Source organism: Danio rerio, chromosome 8 (genome assembly GCF_052040795.2).
Source record: "Danio rerio strain M-AB ecotype USA chromosome 8, GRCz13ab, whole genome shotgun sequence".
NCBI classification, from domain to species: domain Eukaryota; kingdom Metazoa; phylum Chordata; class Actinopteri; order Cypriniformes; family Danionidae; genus Danio; species Danio rerio.
Genome location: NC_141028.1, coordinates 12,728,007 through 12,743,444, shown reverse-complemented (window position 1 = coordinate 12,743,444; position 15,438 = coordinate 12,728,007). Strand labels below are relative to the sequence as shown.

Genomic DNA, 15,438 nt, shown 5'->3' with positions numbered 1-15,438 from the left:
TATTACTATCTTATACTGGTTTATTGTAAAAATTTACTTTCAACATTGACAATGTCTGTATTCAGTTGGTTGTATTTCCTGTACATTTTTATTACTCGTATCCATTTTTCTTTTTCCTTTATCATATTATTATTATTATCATTATTATTTTTAAGTTTTTTAAAATTATTTTTTATTTATTTTATTATAATTTTTTACTTCTCTTTTGAAGAGAAAAAAAATATTCCCCACACCATTACACCACCACCACCAGCCTGAACCGTTGATACAGGCAGGATGGATCCATGCTTTCATGTTGTTGGCTGATTAGAAATTTGGATTAACGAGCAGTTGGATAGGTGTACCTAATAAAGTGGCCGGTGACTGTATAACAGCAATTAATGAAAATAAATCTCATCTATTAAATATTAAAGCATGATGACTATGCACTGATATTTTTGTGAATCATGCAGCTGCAGACTCCACAGCTCCAAGTTTCCAGATATAGTCATAATTTATAAGTGCCGCATTGTAGGACTTATTTTTTTAAATACTAATACTGACAGTGTTATAAACTAAGTCATTTGTACTTTAATAAAGTAGGAAGAGGAAGTAAAGGGTTAGCATGACACCGTATCGAAACTGACAGGTGGAAATCTAAAAAGGAAGTGCGTGAAAATAGCATATTTATTGCAGTGAGGGCAAGATATATTCTGCAAGATAAATGCAATGATCATCATGTTATGTAAATGAAACAATGTCAAACACCGTCCCTTATACATCAGATCTGCAGGTAGAACAACAGAAATTAAAACACTGGCCAGGATCTGTGCTATTTCATGAAATTTAGTTCCATTTACAGTGGAAGTCAAGCTAAAATCCATAATCACACTCACCTTTGACTTAGTCCCTGATTTATCAGCGGTTGACACAGTGGAATGAACCGCCTATTACTCTGGCATATGTTTTATGCAGTGAACGCCCTTCCCAGTATCCATACACTCTCTCATTCATACACTACGGCCAATTTTGTTTACGCAATGCACCTCTATTGAATGTCTTTGGACTGTGTGGGAAATCACGTAACGTTAGAGCAAAAGTTGCCACCTATACTAAATCTCAATGAAAAGTGTTTCACTATAAAACTATCAATTTTGTTTGTAGCCTTTACAATAGTACAATAAAAATATTAAAAAGATATCATCATTTGAAACCTCTCGAGCAGAAGGATATTTATTATAGAAAATGTTGATGAAATGAAGTTGAATTATTATTATAAGTTGCAAGAATGTTTTAAGGCGAGGCAGTGGCGCAGTAGGTAGTGCTGTCGCCTCACAGCAAGAAGGTCGCTGGTTCGAACCTCGGCTCAGTTGGCGTTTCTGTGTGGAGTTTGCATGTTGTCCCTGCCTTCGCGTGGGTTTCCTCCGGGTGCTCCGGTTTCCCCCACAGTCCAAAGACATGCGGTACAGGTGAATTGGGTAGGCTAAATTGTCCGTAGTTTATGAGTGTGTGTTTGAATGTGTGTGTGAATGTTTCCCAGAGATGGGTTGCGCTGCGTAAAAAACTTGCTGGATAAGTTGGCAGTTCATTCCGCTGTGGGGACCCCAGATTAATAAAGGGACTAAGCCGACAAGAAAATGAATGAATGAAGAATGTTTTAGGATAAAAAAATAAAAATAAAAATTTGACTTGATTAGGCCTACATAACGTATTCTTAGTGATTTTTGAGGTAGTTGCTAGCTAGTCAACTAAATAGCAAAGTTGATGAAGCATTAAATGTACAGCAATAATCATGCAAAGAGGCTGTGCCACCCCTCAAATTTGTCATGCCGCCCCATAAAGTTTTCTAGATCCGCCCTAGACAGAAAGTCATTTCCAAACTATTTCTGTAATGGAAAAAGTAGACAAAAGTGGGCAAAGCATTTCTAAATGCAATTGAATCTACTGTGTCAAACACTTGAAATTTAGGAAACAAAACAGCACTCATGTCTTTTATCAGTGGAGCACAACAGTAGAATTCCTGTAGACATTCAATGAGATCAGATTAAATAGTAAAAACTGTATATAATTTAGGCAAAGTAAAGGATACAGTCTTTTCCTTTAAAGAGTGTTTTTCCATTGAACATTTCACCCATGATGCACCCAACCGACCAGATATCCACTACAAAAAGAGAAAATGCAACAATCACAAATATTGAACTATAAACCACCAGTAAACAAACCATAAGGACATTCAGTTCATCCGCACAGCAACAATCTGTTTGATTGATTTTAGTAATAGCTACATTGTGTAAAACTTATTTTGCCAGATTTACTTGTATATAAAATAATTTAGCACAACACAAAATAATGTTCTTATATAATGAGCTTTAATTATATAAGAACATTATTTTGTGTTGTGCTAAATTATTTTATATACAAGTAAATCTGGCAAAATAAGTTTGGATTGGAATATGGAATTAGAATATATCTAAGGGTGCTTTCACACCTGTGAATCAATTCATTTGTTCCGAAACAGGGATTAAAATTGTTACAATGTTGCTCTTTGTTCTTGGTGCGGTTTGCTTTCACACGGCAAAGTTTCTAAACAGACGATGGCGATGAGCAATGAGACATAATAAGCGGAAAGCTGTGCTTTAATTTTGAATGGTGGTGCCCACAGACATCATCACCAGATATAAATCAGAGGTAAGACTCATGCATAGCCCTTGGCTAGACTGCAGTTCAGTTAATGTTTCTAACGGATAAACAGCTCTCGTTGACAGTTAACATAAAACGCACAATTGCTGGTAGGATTGTCATCTCGCCCTACTTATAATTCTCTCTTCTTATAGTCATATATGCCTATTACATATCCATAATACACTGTGATATAGCCGGGCTCAAATCGTTTTGCTTTCTCACTACAATCGATCCCTCCAGAATTGGTTTCAATCGAGACCACATCATTCAGGCGATCTCAGACCCGATTGATTTGGCGCAGATACGAGTGCGGTTGCTTGTTTCACATATGCCAAACGAACCGTGCTAACTGGGCAAAGGAGACAGGTTCTGAACCAAAAGTCTAGGTGTGAAAGCACCCTAAATGAATGGTTGGGAGGAGCCTGACTATCTAATTTAGTATCTAGTAAATAAGATTTCTTTTTTTCTGCTTTTTAATTAGTTTAGAATTATAAATACAGTAAAGCCCAAAATTATTCATACCCCTGGCAAATTCTAAAAAAATATTTTTTTCCACAGTGAGGCCTTTTATACATTGTCTTATTATCTTTTGGCAAAAGCCTGTGTCATTTCTGGTCTAAAACAATTGCTGAGTGAATAATGTAGTGAAGTAATTTGCCAGGGGTATATATAATTTCTGGCTTGACTGTGTGTATGTGTATATATACAGTTAAAGTCGAATTATTTGCCCCCCTTTGAATTTTTTTTCTTTTTTTTAATTATTTCTCAAGATGTATACCAGAGCAAGGAAATTTTCACAGTATGTCTGACACAGTATGTCTGATAATATGTCTGATAATATTTTTTCTTCTAGAGAAAGTCTTATTTGTTTTATTTTGGCTAGAATAAAATAAGTTTTAAATTTTTTAAAAATCATTTTAAAGGGTCAAAATTACTTGCCCTTTTAAGCTATATATTTTTTCGATAGTCTACAGAATAAACCGTTGTTATACAATAACTTGCCTAATTACCCTAACCTGCATAGGTTACCTAATTAACCTAAGTTGAGCCTTTAAATGTAACTTTAAGTTGTATAGAAGTGTCTTAAAAAATATTGAGTAAAATATATATAAAAATATATAAAACTGTATATAAATAAAACTCTCTCTCTCTATATATATATATATAGATAGAGAGACATAAGGATTATATATATATATATATATATATATATATATATATATATATATATATATATATATATATATATATATATATATATATAACATTGTGATTTGTTTTACAGTCATGCAAATATCTCTCTTTGAATTTGAATTTGAATTTGAGAGAGAGAGAGAGAGAGAGAGAGAGAGAGAGAGAGAGAGAGAGAGAGAGAGAGAGAGAGAGAGAGAGAGAGAGAGAGAGAGAGAGAGAGAGAGAGAGAGAGAGAGAGAGATGGATCTTGTCGGAAAATATGGTGCAAAGTCCTATATGACAATATTAGTTTGATTGTGGTGTTTACTTCAATAATGCCACTAATATAAGCATACTCCACATGTCTAAATTCCATTTCTGCTTTGTTCAGTTATGACTTTAGTTGAACTAGGGTCATTAAAAATCGCTGTTTTGAGCTTATGTAGGCCTACAGTTTAAAATTCATGTTTAACTGAATAAACAGTTAGTAAACACAAGTACATCTTATTGAACAACGTTTATTTTCATCACCAATTATCACAGTAGAACAGTTTCTCAAGCAGTTTGTGATGCATTTTGGAAATAGGAGATGAGCTCCTGGTCTAATGCACCACCCGACTTCTGGCTTGAGAAACCTGTTCTCAAAGACTTATATTTAGTCATTATTTAGGTAGCACATATATTCTGAATGTCTTCGGAGGAATTTAAATGAGCCATTTTAATCTAGATAAAAAAAAATTATCTATGCCCACCTATTATATATATATATATATATATACAGATGTAATAGTTTTATAGATTTATACTTAATAGATTTATCAAGTTTTTGTCATCAACCAGTTCTTTTGTGTAGGAGTTTATTACGCATCTAGTCCAAGTCTTTTGATTTAATTATATTTTTGAATGATGTAGCTGTGAAATAAATTAAACCAGCGTAGTGATATGGAACAGTAACACGCAACTTATAACTCTATAAATTCATGTAAATATAAACATTTACCATCCTGCTGCATATTGAATCACATTGAACATTTCATTTTACAGTCCTGTTTGTTCCTCCACATACTATATATATAATTTTTGTAGTAAAAAGTAACAACTAGGCACTATCCATAACCTTAACTTTACCTTAACCCAACCTAACCCTGTGTAGATATCCACATATAACCCAATACTTTCAGACAGATGGATATACTGTTACAATTACACTGGTTGGAATTATAGCAAAGAGATGTTGTAAGCGCTTATATAGACCAGCAGAGGTGCTATTAGACAGATTCTTAAGAAACTACCTGAAGTAGAATCGATGACTAAATCATTAATCACGTAACCTCATATTTTAGATACAAAAGTTTTGTTCTAAAAAGCCAGAGTAAATGTAGCTCTTGGCGTTTATTTCAACAGGTGTGTACATCTGAATGTATGACAAACATCCTGCCTGTCTGCGTGTAGTGCATCCAGTTCAGAATGACCTCCGGGGCTCGATACCACCGTGTCACCACATAACCCGTCATCTCAGCATCTGTATGACGTGCCAGGCCAAAATCCAAGATCTGCAGCCAGACCAAAGACACAGTGTTACTGTCAACTGCACATCTTCTCTAATATGGTGAAAGAATGGTGCCACTAACCTTCAGCTCGCAGTCTTGATTCACAGCCAAGTTTCCTGGTTTGAGGTCCTGCAATGCAAAAAGGTGTAAATCTTCCGACAGAGAGGATTGTTCTTGAACAATTGCACAAGATCTTGGAGAGTTTCTTCAGAAATCTTTCATCTGAATGCTGTTTAATTTTTGACATTCACAGAGCCGGGCATTTTTAAACAGATCTGAGCTTGTACAGACAGTGCCTCACCAAACAGGAAACCGCTGGCATTACCTCATAGCAACTATGCATGATAGGAAAGCTCACACAAAGCAAAATAGCCTTGAACCTGCTGATATTATTAGAATAGGAAAGACAAAACAGCATGTTTCAGAACTCATGGTTAAAAAAAAAAAACTGTGCATCAACTATTTAATCTTTTTTTTTCTGGAGACAATTCAGTCTGACAAAAAGAAGTGTGAATCTGCTATTTATAGTAGCGACAGAATATCTACCAAAAAAACAGGCCTACAAATACATGGGTCTTTTAAGCATATTACAGGAAGATGTTCGTGATCAAAATTCACAATACTATTAATTTGAGCAATCAATTTTAAAAAGAGCACTTGACAATTCTCAGTTTCTCTGAATGTACTGCAATCACTAGTAATTTAATGTAATGTAATGTGTATTTATGTTATGCATTTATCGTGTATGGCCATACACCCAAAGCACTTCACAATCATGAGGGTGGGGATCTCTCCACACCACCACCAGTGTGCAGCATCCACTTGGATGATGCGACGGCAGCCACAGGACAACAGCGCCTTTGCGCTCACCACACACCAGCTATTGGTGGAGTGAAGAGACAGAGAATAGAGCCAATTCGGTGGATGGAGATGATTGGGAGGTCATGACACCGGGGTTACCCCCCTGCTCTTTACGAGAAGTGCTATTTTTTTTTTAATGACCACAGAGGACCTCGGTTTAACATCTCATCCGAAAGAAGGCGCCCACTGACAGTATAGTGTCCCCTTCACTTTTACTGGGGCATTAGGACTCACACAGACCACAGGTTGAGCGCCCCCTGCTGGCCTCATTAACACCACTTCCAACAGCAACCTAGTTTTTCCCATGTGGTCTCCCATCCAAGTACTGACCAGGCTCAGTCCTGCTTAGCTTCAGTGAGCACCAGTCTTGGGCTGCAGGGTGATATAGCTGTGGCAAGGAATGTGTTTGAGTAAACACCCTGGATAACAAATCTCCCAAAGTTCAATTATGTTCATTCATTTAGAGGTTTATTTATTTATTTTTTGCAGTAAATGACAAGTGGTCTTGATAATTAGTGTAGATTCTTTATTTGGTGTGTTCACCTTTTATATAGCTTGTTTTAAAATGTAGCCAGTGTTCCACACTTACACTCCGCAATGGCCTCTATGCACAGCTAGAGTTTTAAATCCAATGATAAACATCCGGTGAAAGCTTAATGTGACTATCATCAATTTCACAAGGTTGTTTTTACAGCATCTATGTTGTAATGTAATTCAAATACAATCAGTTAAATGGACTTAAGCATTCATTTAGATGTTTAAGCATAAAACGAGATGAAAGACCGTTGCAACCCCAAGTGCCGTAAGTAGCAACAGGCTAGCACAGAAATTCCGTTGAAAATACTGGGGTAAAATAAACCATCGTATTTTAAAGACATGGCAGGGGGAAATCGAATTTAATGCAGCAATGCTTGTACGATTTGAAACCCACTTTATTTCGTATATCTAAAAGGCAGTGAAGATCGCAGATTTTTATAGAAATTAGATTTTAAACGTCACAATTTTATAATGACAGTTCACCTGAAGTCGTTGGGCTGCCTGGCTGAAAATTAATAGTCCACGTGCATATAACCCATTGCTCTTGATAACATTTTTTATTCGTTTGTTTTTATAGAAAATAAGGATTTCCCGCCCCCCTACCAAATATAAAATCTTTTTAAGTGAAATATTGGCATTGTTGTCTAAAAATGTACAATAGTCGTAAAATTATTCGTTATTCATCATTTCTGGGAGCTGATGACATGGAACTGAACCAGATTTTGGTAAAACCCAAACAATACCAACATAAAAATAAAAGAAAACCAAAAAATCTGAAAAAATTGTTATGTTTAATAACAATGAAATGACACAAAGAGAAAGTGCTGAACTACTGAAATGTATTAAATACTTTATATAAAAGGCTCTTTTGGTGATGGCAGATTGAAGACTCCTCTCATTTGTAAAATCGAGTCACATGCATTGCTCAGGTGTGATTTTTTTCACAGATTTCAACAGAGTGTAAAAATCTTGATGCTTTTCTGGGTCTCGTCTATCAAATCTAATCTTTAATTTGTTTTTGTATATTGGATTCAAGTCAGGGGATTGGCTGGGCCATTCAAGCAGCTTTATTTCCTTTCTCTAAAAGCATTTGAGAGTTTCCGTGGCTGTGTTTTGGATCACTGCCTTGCTGAAATGTCTGACCTGGTTTCATCTTAATCATCCTGATAATGTAGATGTTGGACTGAAGCAGCCAATGTTCATTTACAATGATGAAGGGCAGAGGTGTTGCTGAAAAACTACTAGGAGATTTCAGCTGCTGTCTGGGCTTTCAACTGCCTTTCTGCACCCGCCTTCCTTCATGTGTTCAATACTTTTTTCCTGTGTCATTTTATTGCATATAACTTAATTTATAAACTAATTAATATTGTTTTCTTTGCTTATATGGATTTATTTGGTTGTTACCAACATCCGGTGAAAATTTCAAGTCAACAGCACCTTTAGAAATATGTTTTCTGAGAAAAATGGTGACGTGCTAAATACTTCTTTCCCCCACACACAGTATATAAACATCTGAAAATATCCGTATTTGACTATTTTGATCAACAATTTTTTTACTCCATTAAAGTTATTTTTTATTTTACATTTAGAAGAAATGTTGATGAAATAGAAGAAATAGTTCAAATGTTGAACGATTTTCAAAAGTCTCTTCTGCATACAAAGGCTACATTTAATATTTAAAAGATTAGCTGCCCCATGGTTGTTCATAGGTCATTATAATAAGCTGATTTGGTGCTCAAGAAACAATAATTAAAATGGTCAATGTTTAAAATAACTGCGTACAAAATGATCAGGGTTATTTGATGAATAGAACAGCATTCAAATCAATTAAAATGCTTTTATAACATTATAAACGACTTTATGGTCAATTTTGATCAATTTTATGATATAACATTTTTATAATCTTTTGACCTTTCCATTTATCAAAGATCCTTGGACAAAAATGTACATAACTGCTTTAATCATTCATTCATTTATTTTCCTTCGGCATTAGTGCCTTATTTATCAGGGGTCGCCACAGCAGAATTAACTGCCAACTTATCAAGCATATGTTTTACACAGCGGATGCCCTTCCAGCTGCAACCCTGTACTGGGAAACACCAATACACATTTATTCACACACACACACACACACACACACACACACACACACACACACACACACACACACACACACACACACACACACACACACACACAAACTATAGCCAGTATAGTTTACTCAAGTCACCTATACCGCATGTCTTTGGACTGTGTGACACACTGTAGCACCCGAAAAAACCCCACATGAACACGGGGAAAACAAGCAAACTCCATACAGAACCACCAACTGGCCCAGTCGGGGCTCGAACCAGCAATCTCCTTGCTGTGTGGTGAGGGTGCTAGCCACCATGTTTATTCCTTATTATATAAAATCAACTAGAAGAACTGCATCTAAGCTGTTGAAAAATAGTTCATATATTAAGAAAAATAAATAACAAAATTATACTTAGGGGTGACTGCTCTATCTAATCTTTTATGGCTGCTGATGGTCCACTGATTAATGCATATTAGCGAATTAGTAAATGTAATTCGTGGAGATGAAAACTCCCCCATGGACCAGATTTGCATCTCCCGGCGAAAAAGCTACAGCGATCCCAAGAGATGCCATGTGTCTTTAATTCAGCTCTGTGTGGAAATGATAATTATGAGCAGATGCTGTTTATTCACTGCCAGTCTCACTTACTCTGTGAATGATGCCAGCGCCATGAATGTACTGTGGAGTGGAGACAAACAGAGGGACAGAGAGAGAGAAAGAAGAAATATCAGGATTATTCCTCACAGTCTTATGTTTTAGTATTACACAAATAAGGATTAACTTAAGAGATTGCATTACCATTCCCACTGGCAAACATCTTAAGCCTAAAAGACACTTCTGTTTTTATGCATTCTTATGCAGTTTCAGCATCAGGATAATATTGTATGTGTGTTCTGAATCCAACTTTTCTAAGCCTGTGCATGTTAGTGAATGCAATCTGAAACACAATTTGTGCACTACTATAGGGTTGTGCAATTTTATTTTCAACAATACTGTAATTGTTGTTAAAACAATGTGCGAGCTCACATTATTGACCTTATTTTTCGATGTGGAAGTGCGTTCGTTTTTTCGATTGAGTACTTCTGATTCTGCTGCCTATGGGAGAAATGACTAGGAATAAAAACTGCATAATTCGGTCAAATTACTTGCTCTACAAACAAGTGTGCTCATGACTATACATAACATGTAGAGTAATATAATAATAATAGATAAATTTGCAACATCAAGCTGCACAACGAGTGATTTTTAATGTATAATAATCAATGAAAGTGAATGAGAGAGGATGTGTCGAGCTAAAAAGATTCCAATGGCTGCGCCAATTCATACATGAAGAATAAGGTCAATAGAATATGCCACTTAGGGAAAAAACTAAAAATATATAATGCAGTTAATATCACAATGCTGAACTTTGACAGGGCTAAAAAAATAATAGTGGTTACCATTATAAAATATGAATAAAATAATAAGTGTTGGGGGTAACGCATTACAAGTAACGCAATTCATGTAATAATATCACTTTTCTAAGTAACGAGTAAAGCCTTACTGTTAAATATTAAGTAATAACATTTGAGCTAATTTTTAAAAATGTAATGCAAGTTAGTTTTTAGTTTAGTTAATTCACTTTTAAAAAGTAAACTGTTGAATTAAAATGAACAGTCATGTTGAATCTTGCACTCAATAAGAGAATGCAGGAATGGGCAGAAAGGAAGATGGCAGAGCTTTACATTTTTTCCGATGGAAAGTTCTCATTATTTTAAACACATGGAAGAAATGGAAAAGAGGATTATCTGAATGGACAGTGATTTTACTTTTTAATAAAGTACAAAAAGTAGCAAATGCATTCCTTTCAACTTTCATTAACCTTGATATATGGCATGTACACTACCTGACAAAAGTCTTGTCACTTCTCTAAGATCAACTAAATAATAACTTGACTGGAATCAGAAGTGGCTCATACGAAAGGCAAAGCCCTCTAGATTATGCTTATTTTACCAAAATAAAATATGATCATGCCTTGATTTTTAATTATTTAATTAGGACAGTAAGGCCTGACTTTGCTTAGACAAAAGTCTTGTCACTTAACACCATACATCTCTGCAGTGATTCAAATAACGCATTAATAAAGTCATCTGGAATGGCAAAGAAAGCGTTCTTGCAGGACTCTCAGAGTTCATCAAGATTCTTTGAATTCATCTTCAATGTTGGCTTAGGCGGTATCCAATTTTGATACCGTCAAACATCCTCCCTATTTTACCCTGGTATCAGGTATTACCGTGCATAATTTTTAAAAAATTATGACGTAAGGCTCAGACAGCGCCACCAAACTGTTCGCTTGTGTCTAAACCATTCAGAAACTGAATACCGTGTATGCAACCTTAGGTTCGCCTTCACCTGCTTGTCTTGTTTGTATTCTTCTGCGCGGGACGCTCTATCTCGCACACGAACACACACAGAGAGAGAGAGAGAGAGAGAGAGAACCAAGCGATGCACAGCACCGCTCTCTCTCTCATTCACATACAAACACACACATAGAGAAAGCATTGCTCACTCGGAAGCGATATTGTTAGACTGAGCGCCCACTCCCTTTCAAATTACACCTGAGTTACCGACCGCACCCATGCTTTATTCAGAAATTTATTCCCGCACTGCAAGAAATCTGGTCGGCTCCCGCAGTACAGCAGCGGGAATGCAGACCTTTAGTTCATATTTACCACGTCTAACTTCTCGTTTGGTCAAAACCGGAAATACTGCCAAAATGCAGGTCACTTGGTGCGTGACTCGCCACCTCACCTCTCCCTTTCTCTCCTACACACTCTTTCGCGATAACAATCACGCATACGTATTTGTAGGCATTAAATAAAAGATATTTAATATTAAATACTTGTCTCCTATTTAAGTGCAATGTTTTTATGATGGTATAACGGTATTGAAACTAACAACCTAGCTATTTTTAGATCCTGCGGTATAACATATTACCGTATTACCAAGCCTACTTTAATGCCTCCTCCATCTTACCACAGACATGCTCAATAATGATCATATTTAGTGACTGGGTTGGCCAATCCTGGAGCACCTTGGCCTTCTTTGCTGTCAGAAACTTTGAAGTGGAGGCTGAAGTATGAGAAGGAGCACTATTCTGCTGAAGAATTTGCCCTCTCCTGTGATTTGTAATGTAATAGGCGGCACAAATGTTGATACCTCAGGGTGTTGATGTTGCCATCCACTCTCCAGATCTCTCGAACATCCCTATACTGAATGTAATCCCAATTCATGATTTTTTTCCCTCACCAAACTTGACTGATTTCCGTGAGTATCTTGGGTCCATGCGTGTTTCAATAGGCCTTCTGCAGTATTTGTGATGATTGGGATGCAGTTCAACAGATGAATCATCAGAAAAGAATCTAACTTCTGCCACTTTTCCAAATAATAAAAACTAAAAGTGAAGTTATTATTTGTTGCTAGGATCTATGACAAGACTTTTGTCGGGTTGTTTATAGCTCTGGGGTCAAAAAGTTCTCAGAAGATAACATTATCCTACATTATTTTTTGTGTTTTTTTAAAGGTTAATGAAGGTAATACAGTGTGTTGTTCCCCCCTGCAGGTTCTGAAAGAGATCAAGCCTCAGCCAGGTCAGAAAAAGCAACGCAAAAGTAACAATGTATTGGGGAGTAACTCAATATTGAAATGCATTACTTTCTAAAGTAACTTTCCCTAAGTCTGGTATGCTCAGACTTGCATTTATTTAATAAAAAAAATAAAATAAAAAATTTTAAACAGTAATATTGGGAGATATTAATATAATATAAAAATTTAAAAATGTCATATGCTAATATATAAAATTATATATAATATAATAATATAAAAATCTCATCAGTTTTATGTTTTTAATAGATTTAAAATATATAGATGTTTTTAATAGGTTACTGTGATAGCAAGATGAATCCTGCTATTTCTATATGCATATTTTGTGCTTAATAAACCTTTTATACTATTAAAAACAATTAATAACTATAGTTTAATATGTTTTTAGTTTTTATCATTTTTGATTAATAAATTGAAGACAATAGATTAATAAATAAAAATCTTAAGATTACATATTTCTTCACTATCCATTTTGATCAGGTTTATGCATCCTTTCAGAATGAAAGCATTGTTTCAATTATCTGACATAAGCATATGGAGTAATCATTTGAAATTAAATCTGATTCAATGCTGATATGACGATTCTGTGGGGAAAAAAAAAACAATGTTCCGACTGGCCGTGTTGCATCACACAGCATTTTTCAATTGCAAACCACTGGAAACGTGTTGCATCACGCATGGTTAGGAACATTTTGTGAGAAATTGTTTTGACCTTTAGTCCACACAGCATCTGATAGACCAAGAACTGGATACGATCTTCTGTAAGAAGGCCCTTGACTTTAGAGAGATCGGTGTACATGTACGGCATCACCAGGTAGCTTAAACCAAAAAAAAAGAAATAATAATAATTTAATGACCATAATATAGTTGTAAATCTGTTACATGACATTAGAAAATATTTACATGCAGCTCAGAAATCTACATCAGAAATTTAACACTGGTAGCTATACACTCACCGGCCACTTTATTAGGTACACCCGTCCAACTGCTCATTTTAATCAGCCAATCACATGGCAGAAACTTAATGCACTTACGCATGTAGACATGGTCAAGACAATCTGCTGCAGTTTAAACCGAGCATCAGAATGGGGAAGAAAGGTAATTTAAGTGACTTTAAACATGGCATGGTTGTTGGTGCCAGACGGGCTGGCCTGAGTATTTTTATAAATTGCTGATCTACTGGGATTTTCACGCACAGCCATCTCTAGGGTTTACAGAGAATGGTCTGAAAATGAGAAAATATCCAGTGAATGACAGTTCTGTGGGTGCAAATGCCTTGTTGATGCCAAAGGTCAGAGGAGAATGGCCAGACTGGTTGCAGCTGATAGAAAGGCAACAGTAACTTAAATAACCACTCGTGACAACCGAGGTATGCAGAAGAGCATCTCTGAACACACAACATGTCAAACCCTGGGGCAGATGGACTACAGCAGCAGAAGACAACCCCAGGTGCCACTCCTGTTAGCTAAGAACAGGAAACTGAGGCTACAATTCACACAGACTCACCAAAATTGGACAATAGAAGATTGGAGAAACGTTGCCTGGTCGGATGATTCTCGATTTCTGCTGCGTCATTCGGATGGTAGGATCAGAATTTGACATCAGCAACATGAAAGCATGGATTCATCCTGCCTAGTATCAACGGTTCAGGCTGCTGGTGGTGCAATGGTGTGGGGGATATTTTCTTGGCACACTTTGGACGCATTTGTACCAATTGAGCATCGTGTCATCACCACAGCCCACCTGAGTATTGTTGCTGACCATGTCCATCCCTTAATGACCACATTGTACCCATCTTCTAATGGCTACTTCCAGTAGGATAACACTCCATGTCATAAAGTATTAATCATATCAGACTGGTTTCTTGAACATGACAATGAGTTCACTGTACTCAAATGGCCTCCAAAGTCTCCAGAACTCAATCCAATAGAGCACCTTTTGGATGTGGTGAAATGGGAGATTTGCATCATGAAAGTGCAGCCAACAAATCTGCAGCAACAGCATGATGCTATTATGTCAATATAGACCAAAATCTCAAAGGAATATTTCCAGTACCTTGTTGAATCTATGCCATGAAGGATTAAGGCAGTTCTGAATACAAAAGGGAGCCCAACCCGGTAATAGTAAGGTGTACCTAATAAAGTGGCCGGTTTGTGTATATGATTTTATAAATAAAAAAATTAAGTAGTTTCACACAGAATTCCCACTTTTGGCTCAATTATTTCATTAAACATGTCAGGCATATAGCAAACAGCCAGCTTTCTCATACACAGGACTATTATTAAAGACTTACAAGTCTTGGAATTCGTCCAGTCTGGTGGCAGGAGTGAAGACGTCTAGTAAGCCTATTACCTTGGGTTGGACAGCAGAATTGACAGGAAAAAAGACAAGAAGTGAGTCAGTCTTTTCACTAATATTATAATGGTGTTAGATGGACAGACTGACTGAATAAGGCTGCCTGGGTGTCTTATATAAGACACTTACAGTTTATGACACAGCAGTCAATCATCAGTGCCTCCAGGCACCACAAGTATCCCGTTCTGTGCATACACACTCAGTCCGCTAAGCTAAACATTTGATATACTCGCACCGTTCTCAATGAAAACAATGAGTATGGTTTGATACAAGTGCCTTGCAAAAGACACTCCAGCTATTGAAACCCCATTGTGGTTTGGCTCTAAACTTGCACTTATGATTTAAGCAACACTTACATTTTCATGTTTCATATGCTTGAGCAGTCTCAATTCACGGTATGCTCTCTTCGCAAAGATCTCCGACTGAAATGGTCGGTGCAGCTTCTTGATGGCCACCTTCTCTTTGGTTTTGTTGTTGATGGACGAGCTGAAATAGGAAGGACAATCACAGTCATAATAGGTTGACAGTTCAATGACTTACTATAACAGATTGGGGAAATGGTACAGAAAGTGCAATATTCAA

General features: G+C 36.3%; 1 protein-coding gene across 4 annotated transcripts in view; it reads right to left on the bottom strand.

The window, feature by feature from the left end:
• mapk13 (mitogen-activated protein kinase 13) overlaps nucleotides 1-15,438 on the bottom strand; it is a 34,456-nt gene that overhangs the window by 8,648 nt on the left and 10,370 nt on the right. For 3 of the 4 annotated variants that reach the window (XR_015497643.1, XR_015497644.1, XM_087264420.1), the window contains exons 2-8: nucleotides 15,213-15,342; nucleotides 14,795-14,853; nucleotides 13,214-13,319; nucleotides 9,508-9,537; nucleotides 5,466-5,513; nucleotides 5,273-5,387; nucleotides 2,069-2,140 (exon numbers count right to left, since the gene is read on the bottom strand). Coding sequence is in view for 1 of the 4 variants with exons in the window: in XM_087264420.1 (XP_087120546.1) it covers nucleotides 2,069-2,140; nucleotides 5,273-5,387; nucleotides 5,466-5,513; nucleotides 9,508-9,537; nucleotides 13,214-13,319; nucleotides 14,795-14,853; nucleotides 15,213-15,342 (560 nt within the window). In the remaining 3 variants the exon portion in view is untranslated. Of the gene's footprint in view, nucleotides 1-1,573; nucleotides 2,141-5,272; nucleotides 5,388-5,465; nucleotides 5,514-9,507; nucleotides 9,538-13,213; nucleotides 13,320-14,794; nucleotides 14,854-15,212; nucleotides 15,343-15,438 lie in introns of all 4 variants that reach the window. The other variant, XR_015497645.1, reaches the window with a different exon arrangement.